This window comes from Lemur catta, chromosome 11 (assembly GCF_020740605.2).
Source record: "Lemur catta isolate mLemCat1 chromosome 11, mLemCat1.pri, whole genome shotgun sequence".
NCBI classification, from domain to species: Eukaryota; Metazoa; Chordata; class Mammalia; order Primates; family Lemuridae; genus Lemur; species Lemur catta.
The window spans coordinates 18,832,942-18,851,500 of record NC_059138.1 but is presented as its reverse complement, the minus strand read 5'-3'; the positions used below and the strand labels follow the sequence as shown (position 1 = coordinate 18,851,500).

The window sequence follows — 18,559 nt, the reverse complement described above, 5'->3', positions numbered from 1 at the left end:
ATTACGATGAGCTATGATCGTGCCACTGCACTCTAGCCGATGTGACAGAGCAAGACCATCTCTAAAAAATAAAAATTACCCTGGTTTAGTTTCTTCTTAGCACAGGCTAAACTTATCTAGTCAACTTATCTATTATATCTATTATATGCTGCCCCACTAGAATATAAGACCTATGAAGTAGGGTCCTTGTCCCCCTGTCTCTCTAGCACGTAGGACAGGGCCTGGGATATCACAGCCTCTCTGAAAATTTTTCTTGCAGGAAAAGATAGTAGATAGTGACAAACCAAACATAATCAGTTACTCTTTCTCTCTCTGGGAAGTATTTAATATGAGACGCATATTGAAAAGGCATTGGAGAGTGAAAGATGATTGATTGCTTCTGGTGAATAATAAGATGACTAGGTCACCATAGCTGCTGTTGATCCCTGAAAAATGATGATCCATTGTTCATTTTTCCATGAAGCCATCAATGTCCCAATTTTTGAAGTAACAAGGAACTAGGGAGACTATATGGTTGCTGACAGTTTCCAGGCCTTCCCTGTAAGTCCTTAAGATAAGGATACCATCACCTAACGCCATGTCCCCAAGGCAGAGGAGAGCTAAGGTGTTCCTAGGAGATCTAAGAGTCTACCTACCAGCTGTCTCCTGCAGATTTTGAAATTTCTTTAGACTTCTATTTTATCTTAATATTTATACAAATTTTCAGCTCAGTATCATTATATAGCCATCGATATTTATGTTAATATAGAAATGTTTAAATTATTTTATCATTTATAAAATTTGTGCTGCAGGAAAGCTATGCTATCCTGGATCTTTACGTTCTTTGTGGCAATTGTACCTCAACGATACAGGTTTGCAGCCTGAGAAGTTCTGGCATTCTTTTTCCTTTACAGTGCAAAAGTCTTTAATTCAAGTTCTCTTTTAGCACAATTCATTTGTTTTCAATAAATATTTATTGAGCATCTACTATGTGCTAGACCTAACAGCAGGACTAAGAATACAACTGTGAACAAGGTATGCATGACTCCTACCTTTATGGGAGCTACCGTGTATGGAGAAAGAACAAAAAATAAAGAAGAAATTATATTGTCATATTTGTTAAGCTAAGGAGGGGAACTCAGAGTGGTAAGGGAAATGAAGAAAATGTCACCTAATCCCCAAACAGGTGATGAGGAAGGAGTTTCCAGGACAAAACAGTCCAAAGAATGAGCAGGGAGTTAGCCAGGGGAAGTGTGGGGGAGAATATTTCAGGCCTGGCTTAGGACGCCTTGAAGGCTAGAGAGAACCCAGAACCTATGGGAGCCAATGCAGTGTGCTAATTTAGTGTGAGTGATGTTAAGAGTGTAAAGGAGAAAGATGAGAGAGAGAAAGAGAGAGGAGCGCACACATGATGGAGAGACAGTCAAGGCAGGTTATGTTTTTTTTTATTTTATTTTTTATTTTTTTTATTTTTTTTTTTGAGACAGAGTCTCACTTTGTTGCCCGGGCTAGAGTGAGTGCCGTGGCATCAGCCTAGCTCACAGCAACCTCAGACTCCTGGGCTTAAGCGATCCTACTGCCTCAGCCTCCCGAGTAGCTGGGACTACAGGCATGAGCCACCATGCCCGGCTAATTTTTTTTTTTTTTTTGTATATATATTTTTAGTTGGCCAGATAATTTCTTTCTATTTTTAGTAGAGACGGGGTCTCACTCTTGCTCAGGCTGGTCTCGAACTCCTGACCTCGAGCGATCCACCCGCCTCGGCCTCCCAGAGCTAGGATTACAGGCGTGAGCCACCGCGCCCGGCCAAGGCAGGTTATGAAAAGCCTCTGTTAAACCGTTTAGAAGGGAATAGAAAGTCACTGAAAGATTTTAAGCTTAAGAAGAACTGGTTTATTTGTGTTTTTAAAAAGGACTATTCAGGAACCATTACTATGTCTGGAAAAGAACAAGGATTTACATTAAGGTAAGAAGTGAAATTATTAATAACAAATTTGGGACCAAATTAATTGAGGTGAGTCACTATCTTAATCATCTTCCCTTTAAAGTATCTCTTTTCTCCAGAGAGAACCAGTAATCATATCTGGGACTAACATTGCTTTGCCCCCTCCCACTGGCTCTGGCAGTTCCCCAACTCAAGTTGGGGTTACAGCACGCCTTCAAGGAACAAATACTTTTCCAACCTGCTGTGACATATAAACACATGTAATTTTTTTTGTTGGTTTGTTTTTGAGGCACGGTTTTACCCTGTTGATCATGCTGAAGTGCAGGGGTGCGATCATAGCTCACTGCAGCCTCCAACTCCTGGGCTCAAGTGATCCTCAGGTCTCAGCCTCCAGAGCACATGTAATTTTAAAGGTCAACATACTTATGGCCTTTCTATTTGGTGTTCTTGATTTGATATTCTAGTGGAGGACACTGTTAAATTTTGCCCCAATAGAAACAGACAGTCAGGAAAGGATTGGAGGAATTTTGGGCAGGTTAAGGATTATAATGGGAAGAGAATATAATTATTGAGGTGTTTTGACTCCCTTGGTCATTCACTGAGATGTTTTCCATTCTTCAGGGAGATGATGACACTGTCCAGGCTTTTGAGGAGTCTAACCTTTCAGATACTGAGTAATGCACACTTTGGCAATTGCAGTGGCTAAGCCAATGAATAAATATGCATCACTTTGACAGACAGGTACTTGATGGGGACATTATCTACAGCTGCCAGATATTTAGACCAAGTGTTCCTTTTGTGACGAGAAGCTGTTATGATGCTGGTATAGTTTTCAGAACACAAGGGCTGCTATTACCTCTATGAAGAAGGCATGGTCTTTTTCTCGAACCTATCTCTCTCTTATCTGTCTCTGAACTTTTGGGCTAAGTTTCTGTCAAAGTTAAAAGTGAGCAAATTTACCAACTGGAAAAATGATGATTCATAGCTTCCCAACTCAGGACTTCCTGGTCTGTGGGTGAATGTCATTCCTGAGCAAACCAACACCACAAGATTAGGAGAGAGCTCACAAAAAATACTTACAATGAAGGGCATCACAGACCAAAATCTGAAAAGGGTCCAAGGACACACGAGCATTTTCTTTTCCTTTCTCCATCTGATTCTGGAAGGTGGGCACAAGACATTTAAAAGCAGGACAACACCAGAAGGAAAGGACATTAGCTACTGCACTCCAATTCCCTTCAGTGCTGTTCCTGAAAGGAGTTATAAATTGGCTAGGGCGGTGGTTTCCAGAGCTGCATAAACGTCCCTTTTCAAGTTGGTCTTCTCATTTTCCCTTCCTGGTCCATAACTACAATTTCTTTCTTTTCATAATATTCTTGGCTTTTTCCTTTCCTCTGCTTGTAAGAAAAGTCCTTTGCGCCATTCTCCTCCAAGCCCCACGGAAAAGCCTCGCAAGTGCTCGCACGTCAGACCCAGTTTCGGTCAGTTCATCAAGGAGGGAGCAGCGTGGGAACCCCGAAGACCGTGGAGCCACGGGCGCCGCGGCCCTGCACCGCGGGGGTAAGATGGGGGCCACGGCCCCTTTAAGAGCAGGCCACGCCCCCTTCCCTCCTCCCGGCCCGGCCGGCGGTCGGTGGCGGCCGCTACGGTGCTGACAAGATGGCGGCTGGCGGGGCTGTCGCTGCGGCGCCGGAGTGCCGGCTTTTGCCCTATGCGCTGCACAAATGGAGCTCCTTCTCCTCCACCTACCTTCCCGAGTAAGTGCCAGGCCCTGAGCTCATGCTGCTCCACTCTTTGGCGTAAGCACGGCTGGGCCCGGGGTGCAATGGAGGGCAGCTGAGCCGAGAGGCCCAGGCGGGGCCTGGTGAGGGGGACGCGCGGCCTCCGGAGTCTCAGTTCGGCGGCCGAGAGCGTTGTTCGCCCTAGTTCGGGAAGGAGTTAGGGTCCCGGGAGCGAGCCCGGGGGGCAGGGGCGAGGTGTGTGGCGGGTCCCCGGCGCGCGTAGGAGGACTGAGAGCCCAGAGGTGCTGCGCCCGGGATTTCGGGGAGGTGGAGGAGGATTTGGGGGGCTGGAGGCTTAGGGAGATCCGGCAGGAGTTGGAGCTTTCGGGGCCCGACCCGCGGGCAGACTGCTCGGGTTGTCTTAGGTTGTCCGTGGGGGGCGGTTCAGTCGGGCGCTGCCGGGACAAAGTGTAAAGCGGAGAAGAGTGACTATTCCTGAGTGGGGTCATTAAAAGTGATTAGCTCTTAGAGGAGCGGTAGAAGTCACGCAAGGCTGAGAAGTTGTGGAATCCGTCTGAATCTTGACAAGTGGGGAGAAGTTTTAGGATTGGCAGGTATCTTTTCGGGCTGGAAGTTCTGAAAAAGGGAGTGGGAAAGAGGGACATCACAGAAGAACTTCAGTATATTACGTCTTGTTAGAAGATCGATTTGCATAGGCATAGACTAGTTTCTGGGTTGAGTCTCCAAACCCAGAAACTCAAAACAGAGGCAGAAAAATCTGGCTTTAATGAATTTGACTTCCGACACTGGCATGGTCTGGATCCTCGATTTAGGTGTTAAAATAGTTCCTCTGCATTACTATTATATCATATGTTTTTCTCTGGCAGATCCCTTCTGAAATACTGGAAGTACTTTTCTATAACACTATTTTGTTTATCTTTAGTTTATCTTTGCCAGGAGGAGCAGAGCTAACTCTAGTTTTACATGCAGTTGGAGAAACTAACTAAGTAAAGGTTTAAGATCTGTGCACATCCTGACAGTGCTAGTTGTCGCCCTGTCCATCATCTCATAGGCCCAGAAACAATTTAACGAACAAGTTAATAAATAATATATTTTTATTTTGCTAAGCAAATAAAGTGACTAGATCTGTAAAGCATACTCAAATAAGTTTTTCACCTGTATTTCAAAAATTCTTCACATTTTCCCAAATTTGATTTCTCCAGTCAAAATCAAGAATTTCAAAATGGAGCTGTAACTAGAAGAATCTAACTGTCTTGACTGCCAGTCGATCGTTTTATTCATCTGGTCAAGGGTTGGCAGTCAGGCATTCCTGTAGGATCTGGCTCAGTGAAGGGTGCCAAGTGACCTGTGGTCTGATCTGGCCTATTGATAAAACTGCTGTATGGCCATATCCCTGATTGATCCTGGAACCCCACTTTTAATTTGGAAGTGAGCTGGGTAAACATCTAGCTATCAGCTGGAGTTGAAATGTAGCCCTGGCTACTTGACCTCTGATTTTCTGGCTTTACATGTTTTTGAATCTGAAGATGTTTAATGTTTTTCTGTACCCAGGTTACAATCACAGACAGTTGGGAATTGGGGTGGCATTGATTGATCTGATAGGTTTAGAGAGATTTTTCTGGTGTTGAATTAGCCTATTTCCAGGTTGTTACTTCTTAATCTTCTGGTATAGGGGTAAGAAATGGAAATCAGAAGGACCATCTGAGTTATCTGTTATGGAGACATTTTCAGGACAAGTACATTTCAAGCAGTAAATGATGTAGTGGGATGGCAACTTTAATCTGACTTGTGTCGTCTTATCTTGGACCCTAATTTGAAGTGGGAAGAACACTAGTTTTTTAGTTAGAAGGTGACTGTTTGAAATTGGAGAAATCCATTGCTATAATTTTCTCAAGTACATTCACAAAATAGTACTTAATACCTATATAACTTTCATTTACTTTATCTTATTTAATCCTTATGACATTCTGTTGACAGATGCAGTATAGTTTATATTTTAAAGCATAAACTATTACAACAGAAGAGTAATCTGAACTTTTTTCTTTGAAGGAATATAGTTGAGCATTATGGAGCTTGAATTGGGGAATTTTGTTTGCTGGGTTTGTATATGCCATGCCTAAATTGTAATGCTCTTGGTTCAGAACTTCTGTTAGTACATAAAGATACTATACTTTTATGTGTGACAGATGTAAGGAAGGGATTGACTTTGCTTACCTTTGATGGAAAATCCCCTTTAGCAGCAATTGCTATATTTTTACTGGCAGTGGAATTCATTTTAAGGTACTTCCTGAACAGGTCTCCTTTTAGGTAAAGCCATTTGTTGAAATTGTCCACAAAGTAGCAAATCTTTATTGACATAGATCTTCTATGCAGGTGAGGTGACAATAATAAAACAGTAACAAAAATAATAAATGCTTATAATGTGCCTTCCATGTGCTAGGCTGTTTTATGAACACTTTAAGTATATTAACTCATTTAATCCTTTCAATAATCCTATGAGGAATTTCTATTTTCCAGATGAGGAAACAAGCATGAAAAGGTTAAAATTTGGCTAAGGTCATGCATTAGATGGAGCCAGGAGTTGAACCAAGGCAGTCGGGCTCTATAGTCTGTGGTCTTAACTATAGGGTTTTACTGCTTCTGCACAAAAATATAGTACAGAAAATCAGAGATTTGAAAGAGTTCTATTAAAGGCACTTACATTTTAGTTGTAAGGTCATGAAAAAAATAGAAAAATTTCGAACTCTTTTCTTTCCAAGGATGTGAAATATTTTATTCCTTCTTCCAAAGGCAGAAAAAACAAACGTTTCCCCTTTTAACTCTTTCAGATTTATTTGGACCTTAAAAATGTTAAAGCAGATCTAGTTACGGATAATGCATTTTTACTTTGAAACTAACAAAATGGTCTTTTATTTTTCAGTGTACTTAAAAGTTTGCCTGTATTTTACTTTCTTCTGGAATTTATACCTAATTTAGGATTTAAGATAAATATAGTTATTTAAATAATTCATAGAATTACATATACTCTTATATGTAAAAATATTTTCTAAACTGCTAATCCCTGTAATGTTTATTGTTGTAGCTAATAATGATGGTACCTACAATTTATTGAACACCTCTTATATATAAGATGCATTTTTTCTTTTTTTCCTCCCCCTCTCCCGTCTCCCATCTCCCTTCTCCCTTCTCCCTTTTCCTCTCTCCTCTCCCCTCTCTCCTCTCTCCTCTTCCTCCTGTCCTTTCTTTCTACAGGGTCTCACTCTCTGTTGCCCAGGCTGGAATGCGGTGGCACGATCATAACTAGAACATATTTATGAGATTTATTATGTATTTGGTCTATAGATAATGATTGTTGTGCATATGGATTTGAGGACTCATTACAGTAATTCCATAGACACCTGCAACCCTGAAGTTTTGAACCATTAGTTTGGAGGCATCTACCTTCCTGGAGATAAGGGACTGGTGTGCCCTTTCTTTTCCTCCCTTTCTCTCTCCCCTCCTTAAACTGAGCTTGGGAATCTTACTGGCCACAGAAAGTTCTGGTTTTCAGTCTGGGAATCTTAGAACTTTAGAAAAATAAAGATACTCAGGATGTATGGGATGGACTAGATTTATGGAGGACTAGAATTTGAGTGTGCAGAGCTATCTCCTAGAATTAGATACTTGTGACTTTTGGCAAGTTATGTTTCTTTTCTGAGCATCATCAGTTTCCTCTTAAGTAGAAATACTTTTTATCTTGATCAAATGCTGGAAGGTTTTATATTATGTCAAAAACATTTGTTTTGGCAGATGATCAAATGTCTCTATTATTTGCATTATAATAACTTTAGGTAAATATAGTAGGTTTTTAATAAATGATTTTTGGGCCTGATACAGGGACTTTGTGATACTTTACATGAATAAGATACATTTCAGCTGTTCATAGCCATCTGACTTTGCTGTTTTTCAGTCATTTGAATACCATCTTTGGAAATATGAGAGATTTTCTAGATGTTAATTTTAGAGATATAGCTGTTTATAGATATTTTGATATCTATAAAATGTTTCAAAGAATGAGCAGAGAATTTAGAGATCCCTGATTACTGCTTATTTATAATACTGGTCATCAAAATCGGTGATAAGGGACATTGGAGCAGAAATTTTATAAAATTGCTAGTTCTTTTTAGGGTAAATCTTAGGCAAGTTGATACAGATATGTTCTCTACCACAGTATTTCCCACGGCATAGTCTGTGAATGACTTGTTCCTGAGATTAAAGGGTTCTGTGGTCAGATAAGACTCTGAGAAGTCCAGCAGTATAAATATCTATTAATATGGGGGACTTTTTTTTAAAGTAATAGGTTCTAACATCTTTGCACATTGGGAAGATGTTTCTTTTAGAGAGTTTTTGTTTGTTTTTGTTACTTTTTAAGGTGAACTTCATGACTTGTTATGAATTTTTATAAAAATCCATGAATTCAAAGTAATGTTCTATAAACTACTATTAACATATGTATTCATACTGTAGATAAACAAGGATACAGTTTATTTAATGGCATTTGATTATGATGAAATAAATGTTATCTATTAAGATTCATCCATGTTTAAAAAACATGCACAAGAGAAAAGGAAATATCATTTATAGTCTTTGTATAGTAATAATTTAAGTAGTCTAACATAAATCTGTCCTTACAAAAGGTGTTGAATGGCAGCTAAGTAGAGTGAAGTACCCTAACGTAACTTACATTTTGAATTAGCAGTTAATAATAGGGATTGGAAAATTAGGATGCATTTAGTTCTAATATATGCATGTAAGGCTGTAGAGCTTCCTCTAAGCACAGTTTAGCTGTGTCCCATAAGTTCTGGTGTGTTATATGTTCGTTATCATTCAATTTAAAATGTTTTCCAAATTTTATTTTGATTTATTCTTTGACCTGTGTATAAGTACATTGCTTAGTTTTTTAATATTTTGGGATTTTCTACGTTTTTTTTTTTTGTTACTGATTTTGTAATTTCACTATAGTTAGAGAACATACTATGATTTCAAATTTTCACTGAGATTTGTTTTATGGCTGTGCATTTTGATAAATGTTCATGTACCCTTGAAAAGACTGTATTCTGGCTGTTACATGCTGTCTTGTATGTACGTTAATAAGGTCAAGTTTGTAAATTGTGTTGTTCAAATCTTCTATATCCTTACTGAGGTTTTTTTGCCTATTTTTTTACTATTCATTACAGAGAGGTGCCTTGAGATTAAGTGTTAAATGTATCCCACTATGATTGTAGATTTGTGTATTTCTCCTTTTAGCTATGTAAAGAACTCAACTATTTGCTTTATATTTTGAAGTCATGTTACTAGGCACATACAAACTTAAACTTGTTGTATCTTTCTGGTAAATTGGCCCTTTTATTGTTGTAACATGTCCCTTTTTATCTGTAGTAATGCTTCTTGTCTCTGGCCTTAAAATCTACTTAGTATAGCTATATCTGCTTTATTGTACATATTTATTTGCTATTTATATGGTGTAACTTCCCTCTCCTTTTACTTTTAATTCTCTTGTATTTCTATATTTGAGATCTGTTTCTTGTTAACATATAGATTTTTGTTGCTTGTTTTTAATTAAATCTGAAGTATATTCAGCTCACTAACAGTTGATAAATTTGGGTTGACATTTGTTATTTTATTGTTTTCTGTTTGTCCTACTGGTTCTATGTTTTATTTTGTCTTTGTCTTGCCTTCTTTTGGATTAATCAGGTGTTTTAGAAAACATTATTTTATTCCTCCCTTTCTGTTAGCTTGTTATATATTCTTTTACTCTTCTTTTTTTTGCAATTATCCTAGATTACCACAAGTACCCTTATGGTATATTAGAGTTGCATGCCACATTTGGATTTTTACAAATTGTATCTCAGACTTTGTTAGGATCCTAGAACACTATAATACCAGTTACCACTCTCCTGCTTTTATGTTGTCATTGTCATGCATTTTAATTCTGCGTTTAAGTCCACAGACTTTATTTTGTACTATTAATAATCATTTAGATTTAACCTGTCTATTTTTCTTCATTTCCTCTTGCATTTCCATGTTTCCATTTTCAGATTATTTTTCCTCTGCCTGACGACTTCCTTTTGAGGAATTTGCTGGTATTGAATTCTTAGTTTTTGCTTGTTTGAGATGTATTTATTTTCATCTTCGAAGGATGTTTTAACTAACTGTAGGATTCTATGTTACCTGTTATTTTCTTAAAGCACTTTAAAGATCTCAGTGCATTGTCTTCTGGTTTCTGTTGTTTTTGTTGCAAAATCAGCTGTCAGGCTTATTATTGCTTCTTTGAAGGTGATGTGACTTTTTTGTTCAGTTGCCTTTAAGACTTTGTCTTTAAGTTTCAACAGCTTTATAATGATGCACCCAAGAATGGTTTTCTTTGTATTTACTCTGGGATTTCTGGTACCTCTTAAATCTGTGGCATGACTCTGATAAGTTGTGAAAAAATTCTGACATTTCTTAAAATATCATTTCTGCCCCATTTTTTTCACCTTTCCTCTGTGACTTCAATTAAATCTATATTATACTTTTTGTCAAGTTCCATATGTCTCTTATGCTTTTTTTTCTGTCTTTTCTATATTTATTTTTCTCTCCTACTCCACTTTAGGTAGGTTTTATTTGCCTCTGTTCCAGTTCACTAAATCTCTATTTAACTATGTCAAACCTGCTTTTAACCCCATCTATTGTTTTCTTTATTTCAGTTATGGTATTTTTTAGTTCTAGAATTTTCATTTGTTTCTCTCTTTTAAAATAGATCCTCATTCTCTGGTGAAAATCTCTGTTGTCATCTATTTTCTTGAACATATTAATTAAATAACATTAAAGTCTGTGTCTGAAAACTCCAATATCTGGATCACCTATAGTCTATTTCCATCATCTTTTTCCTTTTGGTTTTTTGTTATGCCAAATAATAATAATAGTTATTATAATATTTATATATTAGTATTTGCTAATTACATACTAAATTATTATATATTCTATTTATTATTAGTATAATATTGTATGTTAATATAATATAGTAGTTATTAGTAGGCAACTTTTGATTGAGTGCCAGACATTATATGCAGATTTTTAGATATAATTATCAATTATAATTACAAATTATGTATCTATAATGACACTCTTCCAGAAAGGATTCACCCATAGATTCACAAATCTGGCAGACAGATAGAATAGAGACAGATCGCTTCAACTGAGTTTGGAAGGCACAGGAGCTGAGCATTGAGGAAGTCACATATGCTGTAGGAGCCTGATGCTAGAGAAACCTGTATGGAAAGAGCTAAGAGCTACAGAAGCTATATATGCTGCAAGAGTCTGCAGAGCAAGACTGAACCAACAGGAAAACAAAAGAACCCCTAAAAAACTTCTCATTTCCTGAGATGACTCTCCTGTCCCTCTATTGACAAAGCTTAACACATTGTGCCAGCTGGTAAGGAAAAATACTTAAAAGGCCCAAATCCATTTTCAAAGAGGAGGTAAAAAGGGTGAATTTAAGAGGTGAGTCAATAAATCCATAATTGGCAAACCTATACTTTAGCTTTTGATGTGATTTTTAAAACTGTTTTCTCAGCATTTCATTTGTATAATACTTAAACTAGCTAAATCTAGTATCTAAAGTTTTCTTTTTTTCATCAGCTGATGCCCATCATTGTTTCAAATGGATTAATATTACAAGTAGTTTTTTTTAAATTTTCCATTCAGAATAGGAGCAATGCAATAAAATATTTTTAAAATGGCAGTAATGGACACTGAACTATAAAGATGGCAGTGCTTTGAAAACTGAAATGTTGGCTGGCTTGTAGGGCAATCAGTGCAGTAACTTGAACTATGGGGTTTATCAGCTGATGAACATTCTGAACTTAACAAAGGAAAGGCTGAGAGCTCTAAATGCTCACTTAAGATACATAAGTGTGAGTTGTCTGAAAGTTGAGTGAGGGAAGTTGGTTATTACCTATAATAAACAATTTCAAAGTTACATCACTAAGCTGCTCATGTTCCTTGTAATTTCAACAGTCAGAAAAACACTCCAAACGTATATTCTGTGCTACAGTGATCTATAATGTGACTTGCCATATGACATATGTCCCTTATTAATCTATGAGGAGGCATTAAAACCAAACAAATTTGCCCAGCTATTAATTGAATATGTTCTACTTGTGAATTTATTTGTGAATTTCATATGAACAGACATACGTGAAATTTTAAAGAGACCAGCATACAACTATAGCCATTTTAATCAGTGACACATTCAGAAAGATTTTATATAGATGCAGAGACATTGGGAGAAAGCTAGCACAAAAACAAGGTAAACAAGTTTTTATAGAAGTTGGTACCCATTGTGGTAATATTTGATCTTTGAAATTTTTGATATTTTTAAACTGTAGATCCTCTGACATATCTCTGAGGAACGGAATTTGAACAATGCTGTATCATAGATTTTTGGCCTTGGTCAAAGATAGCTGTTAAGGGGATGAGAGGAGAGTTCTCATTAAATAAGCAGATTTGAATTAGCTGATACTGGTTTGACCTTTCACCATTAGTATAACTTAAATTACTGTATTAATGTTGGGGGGGGGAAGTTAGCTCTGGTGCAAAGGTAAACATGAAAAAATTGAGACAGTGGTATAGAGAGAACACTGAGCAAGGACAGGAGAGTTGAGCTCTAATCCCAGTTTTACTACCAATTAATTGGTAATTTTAGATTAGTCATTTAGTTTCTCTAGCCTTTTATTTATCCTCATACAAAATGAGGAATTTAGATGCTTGGGGTCTTTTTGGCACAGGATAGCAATGAGTTGTTATTACAGAATAATTTTTTAAAGAAGTGAAAACCCCCACAACCACACACACACACATATTATAGCTCATATTAAGCTAAATTATTGCCCAGCAAAGAGATTTTCCAGAACTTGTTATAATCAGAAGATGATAGTGATTATTTCAGTAAAATTATTTACATATAAATGAAGCCTTTGAGGGTGCTTAGAAATAGTTTGATTTCTTAAATCTTTCTAATCCCTCTGTGAATATGTTGGTATTTTGTCTGAGGATTGAAGAATGTATATACTAAGCAGTAAACTTTTCCTGGATCATGTCCAAATTTAATGGTCTTTGCTTTAGGTAGATAGGGGCAGTTATGAGTTTTGAAATATATTCTGAAGGGCCAGTCATTTTAATTTCTGAAAAGATTGATAATTGAAGCTTTCTGAGATATTTAGTAAATGAAGACTACTTTTATATGAATGTCTCAGCATATTTTTCTATTTTTTGGAGACCCCAAACCACATTAGCTAGCTTTCTAGTTTGATTTTTGGCTAGTGAGAGTTTCCTATCTTACTCTTCTGTGTAGGAATGTTTGTTTTATTTTGTTGCCATTCTCTTTTCCCAGTGGTCATTCCATTCATTTATGTGGTGTGTGTATGTAGGTATATGTTCCCAAAGTGCTTTGAGTCCTTAGAGATAATTGCTGCAGGCTTAAACATTTTCAAGTGCTTGGTAATAATAAGTTGACTGGAGTTTTGCTCTGCATCATGGTAACCAGATACTACAGTGGTGTACTATTTGCTATAATTTTTAAACTTTATTTGTATCCACATTTTTTTCTTTCTTTTGGTTTATTTTAAAGTAAATATAAGCTGTTATTTTATTCCTAAATATTTCAGTATGCATCAGGAAGAGGGCATTGTATAATCTATTGCTCCATAACAAATTACTACAAACTTAGCAACTTAAAAATACACATTTATCATCTCACAGTTTCTGATGCTCAAGAGTTTAGGCATAGATTTGAAGGATCCTCTCTACCACATCTCTATGGCTACAGTCTAGGTGTTGGCTAGGATTGTAGTTTCATCTGAAGGGTTGGGTCATCTGAAGGGTTGGGTAGGGAAGGATCTGCTTCTTAGCTCACATGGTTGTTGACAAGATTCAGTTTCTTGCAAGCTGTTGGCCAGAGGCTGCCCTCAATTTGTTTCCATGTGGGAGTCTCTAACATGGTGTTTTGCTTCATCAAAGCCAGGGGAAAGAGTCTGCTAATGAGATAGAAGTCACAGTTTTATGAAGCCTCGCCCCAGAAGTGACATCCCATCACCTTTGCCATACTCTCTTGGTTAGAAACAAGTCACTAAGCCAGCCCACATTCAAGGGGATGGGATTGCCCAAGGACGTGAATACTAGGAGGTGGAGATCATTTGGGGCTATCTTTGAATTGTCCTGCCAGAATCATTTTCTTTTATAACCACAATGCCGTTATTTTGCTTAAGAGATTCGGTAGTAATTCTTTAATAACAACTAATACCTAGTCCATACGCAATGTTCTGTTTTCTTAAAAAATGTCTTTTTATAGTTAGTGCATTTGAATCAGGATCCAAACAGTCATCGTATTTGTCATATCCCTTTACAATTCTATCAAGAAGAGTCCTCCCATCCTCTTGTTTTTCTTTCATCCATTGATTTGTTGAAGAAACCAGATCATTTGTCCTCAAGAGGTTTCCATGTTCTGGATATGCCCAGTTGCTTTTTTGTAGTCACATTGAACTAATTCCCCTCTTTGTCATACTTTATATATACTGGGAATTAGATAGAAAGACTTGTTTAGATTTTGGATCAATTTTTTTTAAAGAGTACTCCCTATGTGGTGCCTCGTACTTTGTATTGTATCACTTTAGGAGGCACAAAATCTGGTGGTGACAACTTTTTTGTAAAGTTTCCCATCTATCTTACATTAATGGTGTTAATATCCACAGATAACCATTGTTAGAATAAACTAGAGGTATCAAAATTGGATTTTTCTCATTTTATAATTCCTTTTACATTTATTAACAGTAATTTTTTCTGAATAGGATTTTCCCTTATCCATTAGAGCTTTTTGGTTACTCTGAAATACAGTTCTAATGGAAAAGCAAGATAAATGCTTAATTCTTTCCTTTTAATGACCAATTTTCAGAATACTGAATTGGTATATACTTCCAGGTGTCTAATTAATTTTCCTTTTTTTTTTTTTAAAGAAAAGCATTTATGAACATTAGGCTGTTTATATATTCATTGTGTTGTAAGTAATTTCGGTAGTCATTCTTTTTGATGCCAGATTGTTCCATCTTTGGTTAGTGTAGGCTCTTTCAGGCTTTGCTCCTCTGTTCCTTTGACGTGACATCTATTCTTTATTTTCTTGCTTTGGCATGGGAAGATGCCCTTTATCATGCTTTAGTGGGGGAATGATGTTTGGAGTACACAGTTGGAAACTAGGAATGCTTCTTTCTACCAGATTATCATGTTTTTTTAGACCTTCTAGAGGTTATAGTTAGGAGATAGATTTTTTTTTTTTTAAAGAGAAAAAAATACCATGAATTCATACTGGTATTTCCATTTAGAATTTGATGTATGGAATTATAACTTCTTTTCATTTTACACCTTTTATATTTTTCTTAAGCTAAAAATGTTTCCTAACAATATCAACATTAGTATTGCTTCTTGTTCCTATCTATGTGTGTGTAGTACACATAAATGTTTAAAACGTAGTTGTAAAGTTATAACATCAATATTTTTACCAGGTGAAATTTAACATTTCTTTGCAGGTTCTTGTTTTCCTTAGAATGTATCCCACTGAGGATAATAAAAAATGCTGTGTTCTAAAGTTAGTTGGAATAATTCATTTTTTATTTTCTGTGGGTTATGTCACCAACCTGATGTGCAGTTAGGGTCATTTGTTTCAGTTTTTTCAGTTTTTAGGGATTTCTTTGTTGCTGCTTTGTTTCTGTAGTGTCAAATATTTGTATGGTTTCAAATTTTAAGCTGTACAGCTTCTATCTCTGTCCCATCAACACTTTTCATCACCTCTACTGTGGGTAACCACTTTTATTAGCTTTTGGTTCATCCGTCCATTGTATCTTTTTGCAAATACAAGAGATTACATTTATGTCATTCATTTCTTTTTTTTTTTTTTTTTGAGACAGAGTGTCACTGTGTTGCCCGGGCTAGAGTGAGTGCCGTGGCGTCAGCCTAGCTCACAGCAACCTCAAACTCCTGGGCTTAAGCGATCCTACTGCCTCAGCCTCCCAAGTAGCTGGGACTACAGGCATGCGCCACCATGCCCGGCTAATTTTTTCTGTATATATTTTTAGTTGTCCAGATAGTTTATTTCTATTTTTAGTAGAGACGGGGTCTCGCTCTTGCTCAGGCTGGTCTCGAACTCCTGACCTCGAGCGATCCACCCGCCTCGGCCTCCCAGAGGGCTAGGATTACAGGCGTGAGCCACCGCGCCCGGCCTATGTCATTCATTTCGATGTACCAGTTTGTTTAACCATTGGCCAATTGAATGACATCTAGATTGTTCTCAATTTGGGGTTATTAGAAATAAAGCTGCTATAAACATTTGTGTACAGGTTTTTATTTGAGCATAAGTTTTCATTTCCCTGGGATAAATACTTGAGAATCTAATTGCTGGATTGTATGATAAGTGGTTAGTTTGATAAGAAAGTGCCATATTCTTTTCTAGAATGGCTATACCATTTTATATCCCCACCATCAACCTATTACTGATCCAGTTTCTCTGAATCCTTGCTATCATCCTTTGTTATCATCACTATTTTTTATTTTAGCTATTTTGCTACATGTGTAATGATATGTGTTTGTGGCTTTTAGTTTGATTTTCCTAGTGGTCAATAATGTTGCACATCTTCTCATGTGTTTGTCATCCGTATAACTTCTTAGTGAAATGTGTGTTCATGTCTTGCCCCTTTTCTGATTGGATTGTTTTCTTTTTTTTCACTGTTGGGTGTTAAAAGTACTTTTTATATTCTATATGTAAGTCTTTTGTTGCATATGTAGTTTGCAGATATGTTCTCCCAGTCTGTGGCTTGCTTTTTCATCTCCTTAACAAGGTCTTTCTTAGACCAAAAGTTTTTAATTTTACTGAGGTCCAAGTTTTCAATTTTTCCTTTTATGGATTGTGCTTTTTACATAAGAACTCATTGCCTAGTCCTAGGCCCTGAAGATTTTCTCCTGCTTTTTAAAAAAGTTTCATGTTTTACATTTACATCCTTGATTCATTAGTTTTTTCATGAAGTGTGAGCTTTAGGTCAAGGTTCATTTTTTTTTTTGCCTGTGGATGTCCAGTTGCCCTAGCACTATTTGTTGAAAGGGCTATTCTTTTGTTGAATTGCTTTTCCCCTTTGTGAAAAAAACCAGTTGGGCATTTTTGTGTGGGTCTTTTTTGGGCTTTCCATTCTGTTCCATTGATATGTGTCTGTCCCTCTGCTAATATTATACTTTGTTGATTACCATAGCTTTAGAATGTAGTAAACTCTAACATTAGGTAGAGGGATTACTCCCATTTTATTCTCATTTTTAAAAATTATTTTGGCTATTCTAGGTCCTGTGCTGTTCCATATAAATTTTAGAGTAAACTTGTCTATGTTTTAAAGAAATTTTGCTGGGATGTTAATAGGAATTGCATTAAATCTGGAGATATTTTGGGAGAATTGACATCATTACTATGTTGAGTCTTTCAATCCATAAACACAATATGTCTTCCATTTATTTAGGTCTTCTTTGATTTTTTTCATCAGCATTTTGTAATTTTTAGGATACAAATCATCCTGTACATGTTTTGTCAAATTTATCCTTCATTTCCTTTGAAGCAATTGTAAATCATTTTGTACTTTTAATTTTGGGTTCCACATGCTCATTGTTAGTATGTAGAAGAATGCATTTGGCTGTTGTTTGTTAATTTTGTATCCTGTGACACTGGTGAACTCACTTGTTCTAGGCTGCTGCTGCTTCTTTTTTTTTTTTTTTTTTTGTAAATTTCTTGGGACTTTTTTACATAGGCCAGTCATGCCATCTGAAAATAGGGACAGTTTCATTTTTTTCTTTCTGAAAGTTGTAGTTTTGTTTAGTTGAATGTGTCAAGTTTTATTTTTTCTGGATTTTGAATTATAGTTAGTGAGTGACTTTTCATTGTCAGGTTCAGGTTGTAAAGGATTTATCTGTATTTTCTTCTACTACTTATATGTTTTTATTTAGTTTTCTGATCCATTTGGAATTTGACCTGGTGTGCAGTGTGAGGCACAAACCTAATTTTATTTCTAAATGGCTGTATGTTTCAACATTATTTATGATATGGTTCATATTTCTCCCACTGAGTTGTGTTGCTATCTTGATCATTTATTAAATTTTATTCACTTGGCTCTATTTCAGTGTTTTCTATTTTGTCCCTGATTATTCATGTATAAATACCCTATCACATTAATTATAGAGACTTCATAATGTGCTTTAACATCTGGCAGAGTCTAGCAACTCTAGTCCTCCCTTATTGCTGTTCTGCTCTTTTTCAGGATTTCTATGGCTGTTTTTACTTGTTTAATTTTTTATATGAAATTTATTATTTATATGAACTACATCAACTTTTTTTATTGTCTAGTTTTAGGAAAAACTGTTCTTATTTTTGGATGTAATTCAATTTATAAGTTAACATAGAGAGAATTAACATCTTTATGATGATGGGTCTTTCTGTGTAGGCACATGATACGTCTGCATTTTTTCCAGGCTTACCTACATGTCTTTTAGGATTGTTTTAAAAATTTTCCTCATAGCCTCATAGGTTTTGTACATTTCTTTTTTAAGTTTATGCTTACTATTTTATTTTATTATTGTAAATGGGGGTCTTCTCTTGTGTTATATCTTCTAACTGCTTTTTGCTTTTATGTTTGAAGCCTCTGATTTCTGTTTTACCTTGATTTTTTTTTTTAGAAATAAATTCTTTCTATAGTATTTTTCCCATTGATTCTCTGGCATCTTGTAGATACGTAATTTTGTCCTCTATGAACAGGTAGTTTTTCATTTTTATTTCTACTTTATATACTGTAATTGC

At 36.3% G+C, this 18,559-nt stretch overlaps 1 protein-coding gene across 3 annotated transcripts in view; it reads left to right on the top strand.

The window, feature by feature from the left end:
• The window catches only part of MKLN1 (muskelin 1), a 264,096-nt gene that overhangs the window by 144,165 nt on the left and 101,372 nt on the right, over positions 1-18,559 (top strand). The window contains exon 1 of one of the 3 annotated variants that reach the window (XM_045565476.1): positions 3,526-3,681. The exons of the other annotated variants lie outside the window; for them this stretch is intronic. Coding sequence (XP_045421432.1) covers positions 3,584-3,681 — 98 coding nt within the window. The 5' untranslated portion in view covers positions 3,526-3,583. Of the gene's footprint in view, positions 1-3,525; positions 3,682-18,559 lie in introns of those variants that run through there. 3 annotated transcript variants of the gene reach the window in all.